The sequence below is a fragment of the Ambystoma mexicanum genome, chromosome 6q (assembly GCF_040938575.1).
Source record: "Ambystoma mexicanum isolate Mex_15411 chromosome 6q, UKY_AmexF1_1, whole genome shotgun sequence".
Taxonomy (NCBI): Eukaryota; Metazoa; Chordata; class Amphibia; order Caudata; family Ambystomatidae; genus Ambystoma; species Ambystoma mexicanum.
The window spans coordinates 1,544,010,740-1,544,031,357 of NC_090937.1; the positions used below are offsets into that span (position 1 = coordinate 1,544,010,740).

At 49.8% G+C, this 20,618-nt stretch overlaps 1 protein-coding gene across 2 annotated transcripts in view; it reads right to left on the minus strand.

Moving 5' to 3' along the window:
• Window positions 1-20,618, minus strand: part of DNAAF9 (dynein axonemal assembly factor 9) — a 2,133,167-nt gene that overhangs the window by 47,507 nt on the left and 2,065,042 nt on the right. For both annotated transcript variants that reach the window (XM_069632250.1, XM_069632251.1), the window contains one exon: window positions 15,871-16,073. In XM_069632250.1, the coding sequence (XP_069488351.1) occupies window positions 15,871-16,073 (203 nt within the window). The remainder of the gene's footprint in view (window positions 1-15,870; window positions 16,074-20,618) is intronic.

The window sequence follows — 20,618 nt, forward strand, 5'->3', positions numbered from 1 at the left end:
CCAGAGTCACTGGGTGTAGACATACAAATAGAATGATTCTGTAAGATGGATACACACAAGAGGATGAGAAGATCAGTGGAACTGACCAGAGTGCAGAGAGGAAATTATGTTTCGAGCAAGATGGAAGAAGCCCTCAATGCAATGCCACAGGAGCAGACTGTTCAGCAGGAGCGAGATGTCCTTCGCTTTGGTTTTTCCCAGGATCCATCCAATGTGAACGTCAAGTGGCTCCAGATAACTAGATGGAAGCTGTTACAGTTAAACAATTCAACAGTTAAAGGGTTCAACGCTATTAAGGAAGAACTCGGAGCCAAGAGACTCGACTCATCAAAATAGATATATCTTAGACGTCCTCAAAGCTATGGAGGGCAGCGTTTGTCAATTAATTTTGTGCAGGCCTACATAGATTGAAAGATGCAGGCACTAGCCGATGAAAAAAAACACATGCGCATGCACACACAAACATGTATAGATCATAAATCACACATTCTTGCTTAGCTAAGCTCACACATGTGAAAATAGTTAAAGCTGGACTCGCACAAGCAGGAAATATAGTGAACATGTAGGGACAGAACAGAAAATATAGATTTTCAAGGACAGTATTTGTGAATGCAAACTTACATGACTCAATTCAAAGAAGCAGCCTTTGCATGAACATGGCCTAACACATAGCCCTATGTTAGGTGGTCCTTGCCTATATGCCAAGTGGCCTCTACATAGCTAATGCATTCACTACCTTCCCTATATACAGGGGAGTTGGTGAATTTGTCCAGCAATATACTTGTCTTGATGATGGAGAAAATCAAATGCTTTAACCGTACTTGCATTATCAGAAATGTTAGTGATGTTCATAGAGAAACTCATGTTAAGTAGAATGTTAGTATGTCTAGTGTCTTTTAGATTACCATAATATTTAGAGGAAGACGCTGAGACTAAAAGTGGATGCATATATGAACGTACGATAGAGATTCTTATAGGCAGGTAAAATTTCATTTTGGTTAAAATAATTGTTTTACATACATACCATATTGTAGGGATCTTCAGGGTAAAGGTAGAGACAGACTTGGTTTAAGTTGCTTCAATTCTTTAAAAATAAATAATGTTTATTTTATCTTTTTTAAATACCACACTGTCCGCTCTTCCCCCCGAATTGTAGGGTTGGATTTTATAAATTAGATTCTCGCACCAACGAAGTGTGGGTAGTTGGCGGACAATCCCCAAAAAATGTTCAGCGTAGTCTAGAAAGGGGGACCAGGTGCTGCAGACTCTCCCCATGTTTCCCAGGTGAGTGGCAGTTATTTTTTCAGCAACTGCTGTGTCTGAACATTTGGTCCACCGCATAGAGAGCACAGGGCCTTCAGTTTGCTTCCAGTCGGGCATTGTTGATTTTGGCTGCCGTGAACAAGTGTGTAATTAGGTCCGCCAGGTGCCCTGTCAGTGGGAATGCCCCATCCCCAATGTCCACCAGTAGTACAATTCCCGGATCCCATGGTATCATCAGCCCCGTGATCAAACGGATCTGTTCTAGAACCTCCTTTCAGAATCAGGTTGACTTAGGCATGTCCATAGGAGATGCAGTAGTGAGCATGTTGCTTTACAGCCCCTCCAGCATTGTGGCGATAGTGCAGTGTTGCTTTTGTACATAATTTCTGGGGTGATGTACCATCTATAACATACTTTCACTGCCCCTCCTTATTTGTAACGCATTTAGAGCTTTTGTGCATACAGGACCAGATGCGTCCCCAGTCCTCCAGCCCTAGCTCTCTTCCTAAGTCCCTTTCCCATTTAAGCGTGTAGTTCTCCTTCTTGGTGGGGTCGGCTCAAACTAGAAGTCTCTAGAGAGTGTGATTTTCCCTCTTGGGCCCCTGATGTTATAGTGCGCTCTAGAGTGTTAAGCTACCTACCTCTTTGTGTTCTTGTCCTGTGTCATCCAGTGTCTGAGCTGGGCGTATCAGAACCTTTCCGTTTCTAGGAGTCGGAATTTTGCTTTGCATTCCTCAAAAGGATAGTGAGGGTCCCGTTGGTGAAGAAATCAGTGATTTGCTTTAGTCTGCCTTCCCGCCATTTACTGAATCCAGTTGGAATGATCCTTGGAGGGAAGTTGGGGTTGTTCCATATTGGGGTAAAGGGTCCCAATGAGCTTCTGTTGCCCCATCAGTGTGCAGCCTTATTCCAGCACTGAACTGCGTTTTTGATGGATGTTAGTGGGCCGGTGCCCCGCGAGATGTTACGAGGTGTGGCAGCGTTGCAAACGGAGATAGGCTCCATGCTTTATCTATTTGCTTCCACCAGGGTTGGTTATTGGTTACTTGTCTATCAAAGGAGTGGGACAGTTGTTCTTCAAGGCAATACCTAGAGACGTCTGGAACACCAATGCCTCCACCGCTGCGCCCCAGTGCATGACTCTCCTGGCTATTCGTGTTTTTCCCAGCCCCATACATAGCTTAGTAACCCCTTTTGTCGTGTTTGGAGCTCCCCCTCAGGGATGGTGACTGGTAGGGCAAGGCTCTGTTAGATCAGTCTTGGGACGAAGTTCATTTTCAGGGCCGTAATTCTCCCAAGCCATGACACGTCTCGTTTGTGCCAGCGCTCCATGTCGTTTAGTGGGTCCCTGAATAGCTGCAGGAAATTAGCCTGGTACACTTGTTTGAGTTTGTTTGGTATCTTAACCCCCAGGTAGGTGATGTGGATCTAGTACAGGGGATGGAGCCTGCGTTTGTCAGTGCTTCTCTGCGCTCCGGTGAGATATTTACCTGTAAGGCCTTTGATTTTGCGTAGTTGACCCTAAAACCTGACGCCTCTCCAAATGCAGAGAACTCCTGCCAGAGAGCTTCCAGGGAGACATCAATCTGGGTTAAGATGAAAAGGATGTTGTCCGCATACATGAGGCGTTGTAGAAGCTGCAGCTGACCCTTAGGCCTTGGATTCGTGGATGCGCCCAGATGCCTCCGGGCCGGGCTCGAAATACAAATAAAATAAATACAAATACAAATAGTCACGGATTCTAGCCGCAAACGGTTCCATGGAGAGTGAGAATATTAAAGGTGACAGAAGGCAACCTTGCCGTGAGCCTCTGGAGATTATGAGTTTCTGGGACATAGTGTTGTTTATTCTCAGGGATGTAGTGGGGTGTTTGTAGGCAAGGGCCCATTTGACGAATCTGGGGCCAATATCCATAGTGTGTTAACGTCTCGCATATGTACCCCCAATCTAGGTCAAATGCCTTCTGAGCGTCAAGCGATATTACTGCTAGTTCTACGCCTGTCCTGGAGGCGCTCTAAATTAAGTTCAGGGCACGTCTGATGTTATCTTCCGTGGTGCGGCCTGGGATCAACCCTGCTTGGTCTGGGTGTATTAGCTCGGGGAGGACCCTTGCAAGCCTGGTTGCCAGGATTTTAGAGAAGATTTTAGCATCATTGTTCATTAATGTTATAGGTCGATAGGATGCACAATTCTCCAGGTCTTTCCCCCGTTTTGGGATGAGCACTGTTAAGGATTCCTCCATGGAGGGGGTAATGCCTCCTTTGGTCAGGAAGGAGTTAAAGAGTGTCACGAGTTGGGGGGCTAAAATGTAGGCGTATGCCTCATAGAATCGTGCTGTGAACCCGTCAGGGCCTGGGGCTGCGTTTTTCGGGTATTCTATTGCTTCCGTTACATCTTCTATTGTGATGGGGAGCTCAAGGCAGTCTCGCTGGGGTGGTTACTCACCTCTGGGGGTGGCCATCAGATAACTGGTTTGTACCGCTTTCTCTGTTGGAGTCCAACACATGACCTCCCTGTGGTGGTCTATCAATGGCTTCATTTTATCACCCTCTGAGCATAACAACATTTCATCTGGGGCCCTAAGTGTTTGGATATTATTTTGGGAGACGGTTCGCTTAATTGCTATTCACATAATAATATTGTTTAGTGTATGCTAACTCCTGAGTGGATTTGTCTGCTAGGTGCATTTCCAGAGTGAATTTTGCTTTTTTGAGTTCTTATACTGCTTTTGTGGTTTGGTGCCTTTTAAATACTTTTTCAGTTCTGCCACTCTCTCCTCCAGCCTAATTTGTTGTAGTTGCTCTGGTCTCCTTTGCGCTGCAGCACAATTGATCAGAGCTCCCTGCATCACAGGCTTCATGGCATCCCAGATCACTGCCTCAGAGCTCCCCACTGAGGAGTGTTCCCTGAAATAACAGACAAGGGTCTTAGATATTTCTTCCCTAATTACTGCATCTTGGAGCACTAAGTCTTGCAACTTCCAGTGCCTTTGTGGCTGATTTGGGAGGGCCTGTACTCGCTCCCGGGCTAATACTGGGGCTTGGTCTGATAGCACTCTTGGTTGAATTTTAACCTCTTCGAGGCAGGGGAACAGCGCACTAGACATAAGAATTAAGTCTATTCTGGAGAGGCCTTTATGGACGTGGGAGTAAACATGTATAGTTACTCACTGTAGTGACTAACGTACTCCTGGTGGGCGCCCTGCTGATGAACTGCCACGGGACCTGCCGCTGGAAGGTGGCCTCGGCTTGGACAGCGTGGGTGTGCATGTTGGAAGTTATTTTTGCTGCCCCTCAAAGGCCTCCATGATGGCCGAGGCCATCCACCTTGGTATAGAGTACTTGGATGCCTGATAACCTGGCTTTGACCCACTGACGGTGATAAACAGGGTGTCTGACTTGGGGAAGCTCTTGGTGCTGTCCAGATAGAATTTCAGAGCGCGTCTAAAATCCAGACAGTGCAAGACCCTCTGAGCATCGTCCTTAGGATCAGCAAAAAACATAGGTAAATTGATTTCCTCATTTAGATGGAAAGCGGAGACTACCTTAGGTAGGAAGGAAGGGTGCATTGTCAGGAACATCTTATCTTTGTGAAAAGTAGCATAGGGTTCTGATGCCACCAGATCCTGGAACTCACTGACTCTGCGAACAGAGGTGAGACTCACCAACAAAGCTGTTTTAATTGTGACCAATCTGATGTCTGCGGACGCCACTGGTTCGAAAGGTTTGTGCACCAGGGCACCCAGCACTACATTGAGATCCCACACGGGGTGTGGCTTCTTGATGGGTGGGTGGAGCCTGGTGAGGCCCCCCAGATGCTGCTTAACCACCGGGTTGGTGGAGGAGAAGACCCCCTCCTCAGAATTCCTGTAGGCATCTATGGCTGCCAAGTAGGTGCGGCAGGTGTCTATTTGCACCCCTAAGTGAGCGAGTTGTGCCGAGAATGAGAGCACATCGTCCAATGTGCAAATAAGGGGGTTGATCTCCTTAGGATCCGCCCAGTGACAAAACCTGGAACATTTACTCTTGTACTGGCTCCTAGTAGCCTTGCTCCTAGCGCCCTGAATGATGTCCAGGTTAGCCTGAGACAGGCTCAGATGCTTCAGTGTGACCTGCTCAGGAAGCACGCTGCAAGGGCTCATTTCTGCAGAGTGGGGTGGTGCATGACCCTGCCCCCATGCTGCGAGAGGAGGTAAACTGGGCCCAGCAGCAGGAGAATGGGTGGCCTATCTGAGAGGCTGAGGAGCTCCGAGAACCACATCTTGCCGGCCACAACAGAGCTATCTGAATGATGCAGAGGTGACGTGATTGTTTTAGCTTGCAGATCACCCTGTGGATCAGGGGTGTGGGAGGGAATGCATACGCTGTTATGCCGTTCCACTGTATCTGGAAAGCGTTGCCCAGGGAGCCAGGGCCTTGCCCCTGCCAGGACGCAAACTGCAGGCACTTCCTGTTGGACTAGGAGGCAATGAGGTCCAGCTGAGGATGCCCCTATCTGCTGAAGAACCCGAGCAGGACCTGATCGTTCAATTGCCATTCGTAATTGTCCGCTCCCAGTCTGATGAGCCTGTCTGCTTCCAGGTTGGACTGCCCCGGGAGGTGGATTACAGTCAGGTAGATCTTGTTCTCCAGGGCCCGTTCCCACATGCTGACCGCTAGGCTGCACAGCGGAGGGGACCTTGTGCCACCCTGCTTGTTGACATAATACATGCTGGTGGAGTTGTTCGTCTGGATGAGGACGACCTTGCCACCAATGAGCGAAAGGAAAGCCTTGAGCGCTAGCTAGATAGCCTTCAGCTCAAGCCAGTTGATATTAGATTCCTGCTCCTGCAGGGACCAGACACCATGGACACGGTGGTTGTACAGCGTAGCCCCCCAGCTTTCCAGGGAGGAATCTGTGGTGATGGTGACTTGAGGGGGTGCCTGCCTGAAGGGCCTGCCAGTCCGCAGGTTGCAGTCCCTGGACCACCAGGTGAGGTCCGGGTGGAGAGAGGGAGGAATGCTGACAAGCTCTGCTTGGGAGCCCCACTCATGATTCCATGAGGCTGTGAAGTGCAGCTGTAACCTCCTCATCTTGAGTCTCGTGTGGGGGACGGCCAGTAGGACCGCCGCCATGATCCCCAGTAAATGCTGGAACCACCAGGCTGATGTCACCTCTTGGCTGAGGAAGTGACTTACGGCCCTCTTGATGGCCATGATCTTGTCCTCCGAGGGGAAAACTCTCTCGGAGTTTGTGTCCCATATGAGGCCCAGAAATGTCAGGCTCAGAGTAGGCTGCAGGCGAGACTTCTTGAGGTTGATAGAAAATCCCAGTTTTTGGAGAGTGGTCATAAGAGTGCAGGAAGTGTGACGCACCGCATCCAGAGATCTCACCCTGACGAGCCAGTCGTCCAGGTATGGGTCGACATGGTGGCCGCCACTGCATTCAATAGTCTGGTAAACACCCTAGGGGCTGAGTTTAGGCCGAAGGGTAGAACCTTGTATTGGAAACGGCAGCCCATCACCCTGAACCGCAGAAAGGATCGATTATACTGCCAAATAGGGACGTGTAGATAAGCGTCCTTCAGATCCAGGGAGCACATCCAGTCTTCCTTTTACAGTGTCTCTGCTTTGAGTGCTGGCGTAACCATCTTGAATTTTCTTTTTTTACAAATTATTTTTACTGACATTTCGATCAACATGAAATACATTACATAATGAATGAACAATAATGAAGCAATAACAACTGGCATGTGTTATTGCATCGAAACTTCGTTTTAACTAAGTAACAATATACCTGTTCCTTATAAAACCATTGTCACGCTCACGAGAACAGGTTAGGAGTAACTAGTGCAAGTCTAGAATATAGAAGAAAGCAGAAGAGAAAAAAAAGGAAAAATGCCCACACTTACGAAATCATGTATCACTTTAACTACACTCCGTCTAGGTCATATTCCTCAGGTCCATTGTCACCGATTCAGAAGATATTTCACAACTCTTTGCTGGAAAAACATGTGTTCCTTTTCAGCTACATATTCCAGGAATGCCCCCCATATGCGGGAGAATTTGGGCAGCTTCCCCTCAATCATGGCTGTAAGTTTTTCACACCCCAACAATTCCCAAACTTTTACCCACCAGTACGCTATATGAGGACCCTCCACATCTTTCCAAAATCGGGCACGTGTTAGTCAGTTCAGCTCTAGTGCCAGACATTGGGTAGGATCCATCCTCAGGAGCGTCGCCCAGCAGCAGGATTTGTGAGTTCATAGGGAGCGAGGCGACAGAAATCTCTCTGATCTTGGATCTTATCTCTAGCCAAAAAGATTGTATGATAGGGCAGTGCCACCACAAGTGGCCCAGGTCGCCCCTTTCCCCATATCCATGCCAGCACGTGTCCTAGTAATCTGAGTTCATTGCATGTAGTCTATGTGGGGACAGGTACCAGAGGAAGTAGAGTTTAAGGGCTCCTTCTCTTACAGTAGTGCAGAGTGAAGTCCTGTGGGCTCTACCCCATTATCTTTTGCCTGGACTCCTGGGAAATCGTCACCCCAGTTCCCTTTCCCACGCTAACATGTAGGGGAGTTTTTCATCTGGCGAGACATTCTCCAAGAGATGGTAGCAGGTGGCTATTTTGTGACATTGTTGACCCTCTGAGGCTGTTAGTTCTATTCCCGTTGGGGGCCTAGTGGCTGCCTGTATTATGCTCGGGTTAGTTAACCAATGGCGTAGTTGTATGTATATGAATCTCTCAGTTTCTGGGAGTTTGAATTTTTCTTTGCACTGCTTGAAAGTTAGGGGTAAGTTGTTATCATAAAGGTCTCGTAATCTCAACCATTTCCCCATTGACCAGCGACGGTAGGAATTGGGTTGGAGACCTGGGGTGAAGGCTGGGTTCTGTGTGATAGGGGAGAGTGGGCCAAGGCCTGATGTGAAGCCTCTTTGTGCGCAGGCTTTATCCCAACATCAGAGTGTTGTTGTCGTGGTAAGTAGGAGAGAGCTTTGCTGGTTACGCGCTTCTCTTTGGAGGAACAGCAGATAATTCAAAGGGCAATAGATTGCTGTCTGCTCGATGTCATGCCATTTGGGTGATTCTATTGGGTCGGTCCAGCCCAGTATTACAGCTACCTGGGCTGCTCGATAATACCATGGGATTGAAGGGAGCCCCAAGCCTCCCTGCGCTTTCCGCCTTGTGAGAAGCTTACGCCGGAGTCTAGGTTTTTTCCCTTGCCATATGAATCAGCCCATTGCCTTCTCTAACTCGAGAAGGTCCCGTTCTGGGATCATTATTGGTAGGACATGAAATGTGTATAGAAGTCTCAGGAGTAGGGACATTTTAATTGCGCCTATACGCCCTAGCCATGATATCTCTTGCAAGGCCCACCTCTGCAAGGAGTCTCTGGACTAGTTTAAGAGATTGGGAATATTGGCTTTCATCAGTCCAGCGTACGTTGGGGTCACGCGCCCATCCAGGTAAGAGATGTATGTGGTCTTTCATTGAAAGGGGTATGTGCTTTGTAGGGTAGATAAAGTGGCAGGGGGTTCCGACAAGCCCAAACCCATAGACTTCACTGTGTTTATCGTGAATCCGGTGATCATTGTAAATTGGGCCAATAAGTCCACAAGGGCCGGAAGGGAGCCGAGAGCCTCCCTCAAGAAGGAAAGCACATCATCTGCATATAGTGCGAATTTGTGACACTGCCCCCCGACTTTGAATCCCTGGATCTTTGGGTGAAGACGGATCTGATGGGCTACGGGTTCCATCTCGAACACCAATGGGGATAGAGGGCAACCTTGCCTAGTTCCCCTACCTAAAGCTATCTGGGTGAAACACTGTGAATTGACTCGCACACAAATTAATGGGATCTGGAAGTTTGAAAGGATCAGTCTGGAGAACTTCAGGCCAAAACCAAAGCCCTTTAAAACTAGGCCCAGGTATTCCCATGATATGCTGTCAAAAGCCCTATGGGCATCTAGGGACAGGAATGAGAGGGCGCCCGAGATTGTAGGGGCCAGGACTAGCAGGCCTATTGCCCGGCGAATATTATGGTATGCAGATTGGCCTTGAATAAGCCCGGTCTGATCCCTATCTATTATTAGCGGCAGGACCTCAACCAGTTAGGGAGCTATAATTTTGCTGTATATCTTTGCGTCTGTATTGAGTAAAGCTAAAGGTCGGTAGGGTACAGATTCTGTAGGGTCTTTTCCTGGCTTTAAAATCAGGGTCGTAGCAGATTCTGGCATCTTCTTTGTGACAGATACTGCATCCCATAAGGAGTTAAAGAACTTCGTGAGGTGGGGTATAAGCTTTGCACTGAAAACTTTATAAAATGTATTTGTAAACCCTTCTGGGCCTGGGGCTTTATTGAGGGGAAGGGATTTGATTGCGCTTTCAACTTCCCGAGCAGTTATGGGTTCCTCTAAGGGGTCACATAGGGTTAGTGGGACTTGAGGGAGTTGTACATTTAGTATACATTTTTTGGTGGTTTGTGAGTCTCCGGCATGAGGGGCTACCTGTTCCCTAAAAAAGTTCTCAACAATGTGGAGTTTATCTTCCTCTGAGGAGAAGTATTTGCCCATACCGTCTTGAGAGGTGTCTATCCTATTTCGTTTTGATTGCTTATTCAATTTAGCTGCTAGTAATTTATTAGCTTTATTCCCCTCCATGTAGAAATATTGCTTTGTAAGCATCATATAGTGTGCTGCCCTCGCCGTGTGGTGTGCCTCCAAGAACTCCAAAATGGGCAATTGGGTCAGCGAGTGATCGGGCCAAAGAGTCCTTGGAGGTTTTGATCACTGATTTAATTTCTTGGGTGATATCTTGCTTGAGGGATTTTAGCATCTCTTCAAAGTCGCTTCTAGAGAACGCCATGTCTGGGAGCTCCAAAGCCGTGGGGGACGGATGGATGTCTGCTGCCACGGTTTGCATCCACAGGGTAGTTGCCGGCTGAGGTGTTAGGAAGGCCTTGATTCTGTGCGATTTCCACTTCCCCACTGCTTTAGGCATTGCCAACAGCTCATATCTTGGCTGTTTTAAGCGCCGACGGTGCACCTTCGAGTTATATGGGGGTCAAGGCAGGAGCGGTTAGTCTGTAATTGTAGAGGGTTGGACTGACCAAGTAAGGGGCTTCCCATGACCCCAACCGCATCAAAACGGGTCTGTTTTGGCGTGGTCTGTGGCTGTCTACGGGTAGCGCTCTCGATTACCTAGCTTATGTTGTTGTTATCACCTATTCCAAACGTCCCGGGTCAATGAAAGTCCTCATATTACCTTGGATCTTATGTTTTCGGAAGGCACAGCTCAACCACTGGGGCCTTTGCGTGGGTAGTCCTTCTCCGGGGGGAAACAGAAATGTCGAGGGCTAAGTAATGACAGTGTCACAGTTATGGGGAATCTCACAGTATTTATCTTGCCTCTGGCGCAGCGGCAATCGGGGGGCTATAGTGGGACTGCACACCTCACGCTCCCCCATCCGGCTCAGCTTCTCCAATTAGTGTGCTATTCCAGAGCCCCGCACTGTGATCTCGCCGCTCTGGTTTTAGGGGCCGCCATCCGCTCGTCTGGTCACCACGGTATCACCCACTGGCCTCAGCGGGGTAAAACGGCTCCGACTGCAGCCGCTCCGATTGTGGGGGACATGCACCAGGCGTTCCAATCCACTGGGGCTCTAGCTTTGCCCAGAAAATGTTCGATAGGGGGCATAGTGGACCTCGACCTAGCTGTCAACCATCGATCTGTCTTGGACGGCGTCTGGTCGTCAGCTCCGGACGTGACGTTAGGTGTTGTATAAATGCCACCTCACTATGCCCCAACCTCAGTTCTCCCTTTTTTCCAGAACACCACACACTGCATAGGAAAACAGAGAGAACAAAAGGGCAAAAAGAAAGCAATAATAGAGCGCTGAAGGAGGAACAGTTGACCAAACAATACAAGTAGTGTTAGAAAAACTCTTTCTTTTAAGAAACTGTGGCAGGAAGACAGAAAAAGGACACAGATAACCGTTACCAAGTGAACGGAAATTTTATTTACAAGGCCTTTCAGGAATTGTGCCATTATTGGGATCGTAAAAAATGAACCTTGATCTGAGGATCTCTTAAACACAGACAAGGCCGCCAAATATCCTTTGACTATGGTGACCTGATGCCTGCAGAGGCCAGTGACAGAAGGAACTCCATCAATATAGTGGTAGGGTAAGAGATGGGGTCAATCTAGCGTTCCCTGCACCATGTCTCAAATTTTCTCCATCTGAATGTGTACAAAGATCTTGTAGATGGTCTGCGTGCAGTAAGCAACATCTCCAGTACTTAATCAGAGTGGTCCCAGTCATTTCTCATCCTCTCGAGTCACTCATGTAGGTTGAGGGATTCCGGGGTCGGACGGAGTATCCAACCTTCCGACTGGGTTAGGAGGTCGGAGTCCCACGTTCTACTCGTCCAGTCCGGAGATATCAAGATCACGGTCGCTCAAAACCTCGTCAACATCTGGAGTACCCATGGAATGACGGGGATCGGAGGGAGCACTTAGAGGAGAGGGTAGGTCTAATCCACCAGTAACGCGTCCTTCACTGCACCTTTCGCTGGAAACTCCCTCAAGCAGAACTGTTTGCATTTCCTGGTGGACTAAATTGCAAACAGATACACTGCTGGGGTACCCCAGAGAGCGCAGATCTCCTCTATGACTTCCTGCACACTTCCCACTCGTGCGCGACCGTGCTCTGCCTGCTCAGAGCATCCGCCAAGTTGTTCTCTGTGCCCGCCAGATGAACTGCAGAGACCAAGATCCTGTTCTCCAGCAACCACAACTAAAGCATCATTGCCTCCGTACAGAGGAGGCAGAGTGCACACCCCCTCGCTTGTTGAAATAGTGTCTGTCAGAACGCTGAGAGACTGTTGCAGTCCAACCACTAGGACAGGTCGTTGACCACTGATGCAGACACCCTGAGGTGATCCAAGAGAGAGCCGAGGTACTGAGACCACTGATGCCTCAGGAGCCATTGTAGGGATCTCATGCACAACCTACCTCTGGCACTAGAAACATGCAAGAGGCCATGAGGCCAAGGAGTTGGAGGAAGGAAGCAGCTGTTTGATTGGCATGATTCTGGAACAAGTCAACCATTTGCGTCAAGCCGACTACTCTCTCCTCGGGAGGGAAGGCCTTCCCCACCTAGGTGCCTAAGACTGGTCTGATGAGCTGGAGCCTCTGGACTGGTGTCATGTGGAACTTATTTAAATTTAGGGAGAAGCTCAGCTTGAGCAGCAGCAAGCAGGTGTCCTCTAAATGGGACAAGACCTGCACTGCAGACTTTGATCGAATAAGCCAGTCATCTGGATATGCAAATAGGTGGACCCCGGATCTCCTGAGGTGAGCCGCAACTACCGCCATGAGCTTGATGAAGATCCGTGGGGTGGAGGTTAGACCAAAGGGAAAGAGCTTGAATTGATTGTGAATATCTCCTATGGTGAACCTTAGGATCTTCCTGTGCTTTTGATAGACTGGCACATGGAAATAAGCGTCCTGTTGGTCTTCCGACACCAGCCAGTCCTGTAGTTCGAGAGCGCGGGGAATATCTATCAACATCACCATCCTGAATTTGTATTTCCTCAAGGAACTGTTCAAGGCCCTGAGGTCCAGAATGGGATGGACACCTCCTCCCTTCTTGGGTACCAGGAAATACCGGGATTATCAACCCGATCCTTTCTGCTCGTGAGGTACCTCTTCCACGGCACCCTTCAACAACAGGGCTCTCAGTTCTACCTGGAGCTCCTGTCCCGGTTGGATTGGAAGTGGGGGCGGATTGTCCGGGGTTTTCTTAGAAATGGCCGACAATAACCCCACTGAAGGAGCTGAAGAGCCCAGGCATCAGAAGTAATTCCCTGCCACTGAAGCAAATGCTCTGTCAACCACCATCCAACCAGTCTATTGTGAGAGGGGAAAATCAAAAAGGCTGTGTCACCCCTGTCGCAGACGCTGCCTGTTGACCTCTAGAAGCCCCTTGGCCCCTTCCGGAGCGCGAGAAAAAGATTCTTCCCTTGTCTGGCCGGTGGGAGCTGCGCTCTCCTGCCATAAGGAGCATATCTCCTGTAGCCGTGTGGCCTACAAGCAAAGGTAAATGCAGGTTTGGCTGGCTATGCAGCTAGGCCTAAAGACTTAACAGCGATTATGGATTCCTTTAATTTTTCTAAGGAATCATCAGTTTTCTGGACAAATAGATCGCCCTCGAAGGGCATGTCCAGAAGCTTGACTTGGACATTAGGCGAAAAACCTGAGGTTTTTAAGTAGGCCTATCTTCTTAGTGTCACACAGTCAGCGATGTCCAGGCCCGTTCGCAGTGACTGTCTGGCCACTTCTTTCCCATCCTCCACTAGTGGTAGGAAGTCCTCACGCATTTCTCCTTCTGGGACATACTGAGCAGTATTTTCAACTTCAACTGTCCACAGACCAAAGGCCACATTTGTAGCTTTTTGGGCCATCCCATCTGAAGTAAATGCTTTGTTTGCTAAGGCATCTGTCGGGAGACAGATTGGACGTGGAAGACGCAGGTCTAGCAGAGACAGTAGCAGCCTGCATAACAAGCCCTTCTGGGGAAGGGTGAGACGAGAGGTATAGGTATGAAGGGTCTCTTCTAGCCAGCCTGTATTTTCTGGAGATGGTGGAGCTGATGGGAGGAATGGTACAAGGGTTTTGCCACGTAATTGTTAAAGAATTGGCAATGGCACGGTTTAAAGGCATATTACATTCTGTGGTGAGGCCTTCATCTAAAAAGTCAGTACAGTCATAACCTTGTACAAGCAACACTGATGAATGCAATCCCAGTGTGTCAATAACCCTTTCTACTAAAGGCCGGAATTTAGATGAATTATGAAGATAGGGCTGGGATTGCTGAAATTTGAGGTCTGGAGAGATGTCCAGACCGCTGGCGTCCTGGATGCCTTGAGCCAGTTGCAAAAGCCGATTCTTGTTGTCAAAATAAACAACCCCTCCTCAACCCAAATAAATAGGTTCGACATCCCGCTGATCATCAGTATCATTACGGCCAAAGATACTTGCCATAGTATCGAAAAATTCGGACCGGGGTTGTGTGGTGAATGTGTTCTCGACAACCGTCGACGTCTAGGGTTTGTCTCTCGGCGCTGATATGGTGGATGCCGGTACCGATCGACATAGCGTCGACATCCTTGGATGCATGGGGTTGATCTGGCTTACATTGGATCTTTTTCGGTGTCGAAAGATTTATCAGCACCGACTAGGTCGGCGTGAGGGCATTAGAGGGGTTGGTTATACCGAGAGTTGCTATGAAGCCTTTTTTGAACATGTCAAGCATGGAGGATTTGAAATCCTCCCACTGTTGGCGGGTGGTAGGCACAGCCGACGGCTTACCTTTATCCGTCGATGACTCGAAGTCCCTACGGTGGCGATGACGTCTCTTCTTCTTACTGGTTGAGGAAGAGTGGCTGATCTTTCTTTGGGGTGTGCTGCTCATGTTTCGGCCTCCGAAGACAGAATCGTCGAAAGTGCCAATGATTTCGAGTGCGGTCGACCGAGAGCGAATTTTGCAGCTCAATCACGTATGGGATTTGGGTTGCATTTTGGCGCATAACGGACACCCGTCAGTCCCGTGACTGTGCTGAGGCACCAGAGACAACTCGTTTGGGTCAGTGTTGGACATCTTGGTGTCACAATAGGAATACCACTTGAAACCAGATACCCGAGCAACCGACATCTCGCGTCGAGGATTGAAAAAAAAGTACTAGGTGTTCTGACGAAAACATCGAGAAAGTCAAAGACTCTGTTTTCCCAAGCAGTGGGATAGCGCCCAGAAAAAAGGAACTGAGGTTGGGGTTTAGTGACATGGTATTTATACGACGCCTGACGTCACATCCGGAGCCGACGACCAGACGCTGAACAAGACGGATCGATTGCCAGGTCGAGGTCCACTAGGCCCTCTGTAGAAAATTTTATGAAGATGCGTAGCTGGAGGGAATAACGATCAGATTAGGAATCTGTGGGAGAAAGGCAACCCATTGAAATAACTGCAGCGCTGCTTTAGGGTAGTGCTTCGAATAAGGATTTGAATGATAGGTGGAAGAACGGCTCAGTGAATTAGACCGTTTGTGGTGCTGCTTCTTCTTCCTACCCTTCCGGGAGGGCCTTGTGATTAATGGATTGGCACAATCTGCGTTCCTGGGCATCATACGTCCCCCCCCCCGCAGTAGAGACAAATCATGTGTGGTTACGACACCGACATGGGTCGGACACAATGCACGGAAGGTTTAAATCCTGAGGCATTGGTGTAGGTCTGCATTTTCTTCAATTCAAAACCAAGAGCTTGTCCCCTGAAGCTAACAGAGTCCACGGAAAAAAGGAACGGAGGGCGAGGCACCTAGATATATGCTGCGCCAGATGCTGGGTGTATAAATACATCAGCCGGACCAATGCTGTGCCTCCTGGTGGTGGAAACATTTCTGGGGAACAGCTGTGTTGTGAATTCAATATCAGATTCGGTAGGAGGAAGAAATCCATTTGAATGGATAGTTCATGATGGTTTTTACAAAAGAACAGGCACATTTTTAAATGCTGGGACACTACAAGAAAAGCAGCACAAACAAGATAAGCAAGGTAATGCTCCCAAACCTGTTTTGCGCACAGCCTGAGCCAGTCCTTCAGTTCTTCCTCTTTAAGTGAGCAGCCAATGAAGACTAAGCAGCATTGCTCTTGAATGTTGTCCCGCTGAGTGTTTCTTGGATTAGGGGGAGGAGTAGGTCCCAAGTGTATAGGAATAAAGCTCAATGTATTTGATAAGGTGTTATGGCAGACTTCAAACATCTTCTCTGCATCTAGCCAACGAAAGTGGAAAATAGTATCATTGAAATAATCACAATTGAGCTACAAGAGCCACATAAAATTGAAAATGAAATCAGTCAAACAAAAATAAGTTATTGCATGTAAGTGTAGATCCCAGGTGAACACAATATGAACATTCGCACCTCTCAGACTATGAACCCATGCAACTTTAAGAATATTAGGTTTGTAATCAAGTACACAATGTGTTCTATAGACAAGACAGACTGCTTAAACCGGCAACACCAGCCCCTTTAAGAGCCAATACAAATCCAGCCAGCTTACTTCTGACACATGTTTGCGGTTTAAAAGTGATCTAAGAGTCAAGCTCCAACTGGATTCATGACACGCATTATATTCCAGTAACTATGGTAACCCCTGCCTTCCATGGCAATCTTTGACCAATTTGCATACTTTGAATGCAACCGACTCAGAAATATGCCAAGTAATCCAAACATTGCAAATCAACAGTTTACCCAAAACCAAACTGAACACATATTGCTTCCATCATGGGATGGCAGTGAAGAAGCTTCCCATCCTGACAAATTTCTCAGCACTGGCCAACTTTAGTATCTTGTCTGTCTGTCTTATCAACCAGTAAGGAACAAGTTACTTACCTTTAACTGTTGTTCTCCAGCATGGGTCTGGCATGGATTCACATGCTCATGAATATTCCCCGTCGTCAGGCTGGGAATCCTCGGTAAAGAAAAAAATCAGTATCAGTGTCGTTTCTGATCTGTCTTTCTCAGTAGTAACCAATCACTGGTCTCTGGGTCATACTGCCCCCAGCCAATGACTGTCCTCTCCCTAAGCCCCGCCTCTGGCAACCATCTTCAGATTTGGTAGCACGCAAAGTGGCAGTATAGGGAGGGTTCGCATGTGAATCCATGCCAGACCCATGCTGGAGAACAACAGTAACAGGTAAGTAACTTGTTCCTTCTCCAGCATGGGATCTGGCATGGATTCACATGCTCATGAATATAAGAATACATAGCAGTACACATGCACAACCACGGGAGGTGGCAAGGTTCAACATTAAGCATTACATAAAACTCAACATTAGGCATCTCTTACCTCCCCACCAGGCTCACCTTAAGCGAACAGGTTGCGCAGCACTGCCTGGCCGACTCTGGACTCCTCCCTGGAATCCCGGTCGACGCAGTAGAATCTCGTGAAGGTGTGCGTCGACCTCCACATAGCAGCCCTGCAGATGTCCAGCAGGGGCACATCAGACAAGCACGCTGTGGTAGCAGCGATCGCTCTGGTCGAATGGGCTCTCGGACGGCCAGGCAACAGTCAGTTTGCCAACCGATGACAATGCATGATGCAGCCGGAGAGCCATCTGGAAATGGAAGCCTTCGAGAGAGCCTTCCCTTGGTTCACATGTCCAAAGTTCACAAACAGCTGTGATTTCTTCCGAAAACTGTTTGTTCGGTCCACGTAGAACTTCAGCGCTCTAGCCACATCCAGCGAGTGCAAAGACCTCTCGGCCGGAGACGAAGGCGACGGGAAGAAAACAGGTAGCACCAAGGGCTCGTTGAGGTGGAAGTCTGACGGCACCTTGGGCATAAACGAGGGGTGCGTCCTCAGCACCACCCTCGTGTCGTGAAAAGTCAAGTATGGAGGCTTGCGGGATAGGGCCTGGATCTCTCCCACTCGCCGTGCGGAGGTGATGGTCACAAGAAACGCAGTCTTCCACGACAGGAATTACAGCGGCGCCGAATGTAGGGGCTCGAATGGCGCCACCCATGAGCCTGGTCAGCACCACGTTGAGTTCCCACGCCGGGGCAGGGACCTTCACCGGCGGGAACGATCAGAACACTCCCTTCATAAATTCCTTCACCAGGCGATGGAACCACAAGGACGCCCGTCCTGTGGTTCTGGTGTATCGGGAGATCGCAGCCAGATATATCTTGATGGAGGCGTGAGCCAGTCCAGCCTTGGCCAGCGACAGTAGGTATGGCAGCACTTGAGGGGCCATAATCCGTAGAGGGTTAATCTTCTGTGCACGCCACCAGACAGAGAACCTCTTACACTTATGCCTGTAGCACTTGAGAGTTGAGGACGCTCTGGCTTTTGCAAGGACCTCAGTCAGCCGGGATATCGTATCCTCCAAACTCTAGCGCTGCAGGAACCAGGCCTGCAAGTTCAGCGACTCTGGGTCTTGATGAAGTATGGTGCCTCCTTCTCTGGAGAGGAGATCTGCGTCCGCCGGCAGCTTGACTGGTGGGGACGCTGACAAATCCAGAAGGTCCGGGAACCAGATCTGCCTCGGCCAGGCCGGTGCGACCAGGATCATCCTGCACCGGGACCTCTTGAGCTGGTTGACGAGTCGGAGCAGCATCGGCAACCGAGGGAACGCATAAAGGAACAGGCCTTAGCAGGGGAACGAGAAAGCATCGCTCATGCTTCTCGGCTGGGGGAACCTGCTGGCGAAGCTCTGGCACTTGGAGTTCGTTGCTGTCGCGAACAGGTCGATCTGGGGTTTTCCCCATCGTCGGAAGAGTTGATCCACTTGATCCTGACGTAGTTCCCACTAGTGGCACGAGCGCAGCTCCCTGCTGAGTGAGTCGGCGATGGTGTTTTTTTATCCCTGCCAGATGAAGGGCACCAGGAACATCCCTTGGGCGACGGCCCAATGCCACAGATCCTGGGCTTCCTTGGAGTGGGCTGGGGATCTGGTTCCTGCCTGCTTCCGGATGTAGAACATCGTGGTGGTGTTGTCGGTGAAGATTCTCACCACCTTGCCCTTGAGGGACGGGTGAAAGGACCTGAGGGCCCAGAACAATGCACAGAGCTCCAGGATGTTGTTGTGGAGCATCTTCTCCTCCGGGAGCCAGAGGCCTCTCGCGTGAAGTTCTCCAGTGTGCGCTCCCCACCCTTCCAGGGAGGCATCCGTCATCACCGTTATCTGGTGGGATGGGGTCTGAAAGTCTGTGCCTGCCGTCAGATGAGCGCGGGTGCCCCACCACCAGATCGCTCGTCAGAAAGTCTTGTTGAGCGAGATCCTGTCCTCGAAGCTGCCCGTCGCTTGGATCCAGCGGGAGTCGAGGAACTCTTGCAGAGGGCGCATCCGAAACCTGCACAGGTGCACGAGATATATGCAGGAGGACATCATCCCGAGGAGAGACTTGATGGACCTCACCCTGGCCACGTTAGTGGCCAGCAGGCGTTGCACCTTGCCCAGGATGGCGGTCGTCCTTTCTTCCGACTGTGAGGCCAGGCGCGCCACTGTGTCGAGCTTTGCTCCCAGAAACAGTGCGACATGTGACGGGACCAGGTGGGATTTGGGAAAGTTGATGGAGAATCCCAGGTCCGAGAGCAGCTGGACGGTCTTTGCTGTGTGATCCATGGCGAGCTCCCTTGTCCCTGCTCGGATGAGCCAGTCGTCCAGGTAGGGGTAGACGTGGATCCCCTGCAGGCGCAGCCGTGCCGCCACCCGTGCGAGGCTCTTGGTGAACACCCTGTTTCGACTTCAATCCGAACGGGAGGGCCTTGAACTGGTAGTGCCGTCCTTGGACCACGAACCTGAGGAACTTTCGGTGACCTTTCAGAATGGGGATGTGGAAGTACGCATCCTCCAAATCCAACAATCACAGGAAATCGCCCTCCTCCAGCTGTGCCAGCACGTGTTGGAGGGTGACCATCTGGAATTTCTTTGCCTTGATGTATTTGTTCAGCCGTCGCAGGCCCAGGATGGGGCGCCACCCTCCTGTCTTATTTTTTACTAGCAAGTACCTGGAGTATACTCCGGAGCCACAGAGCCTCTTCAGGACCAGCTCGATGGCACCTTTTCTGAGCAACACCCTCACCTCCAAGAGTAGTTGAGGGAAGTGACTTTCCTTCCTGACCACGGGTGGAATACGGGGGCACTTTTTTTAGAAATTCGAGGGCGTGCCCCTGGTTCAGGGCATCCAGCACCCAACGGTCGGTGGAGATGGACTCCCACACGCTGACGAACTTCACAAGCCGGCCTCCCACCAGGGTGCTTCGTCCTCTATAGGCTTCCTGCGACGAGGAGCGGACCGCTTGGCGGTACGTAGAGAAGCCACCGCCAAATCCCTTGGAGGCACTCTGCTTGCCTCCGGTGCTCCGAAAGGACGGCCTCCGTTGCCTCCGGACGCCTAGGGCCCTACCAGTCTCTGTGTCCATCTTGATGTCTTGGAGGGACTCATCCACCGTTTTCCCAAACATGTTGTTCCCGTCGAACGGCATGTCCAGCACCTTGGCTTGCACATCCTGGTGGAAATCCGTCACCTTGAGCCAATCTCGTCGTCTAAGGCAAACAACGTTGCCTAGCTGGCGGAAACCCCTGTCGGCAATGTCCGTTGCCACCGTAATAGAGTGGTCCGATGCCACTTCGCCTTCTTGCAAGATCTCCAGGGCCTCAGACCTCTAGTCATCTGGTAGGAAGTCCAACAGGAGGGCGATCTTGAACCATAACTCCCTGTCGTAGCGGGCCACGATCGCGAGAGCGTTGGCTGCCTTAATCGTTGTCGCCGCTGACGAGATAACTCGTCGTCCCATTGCATCCAGCTTCT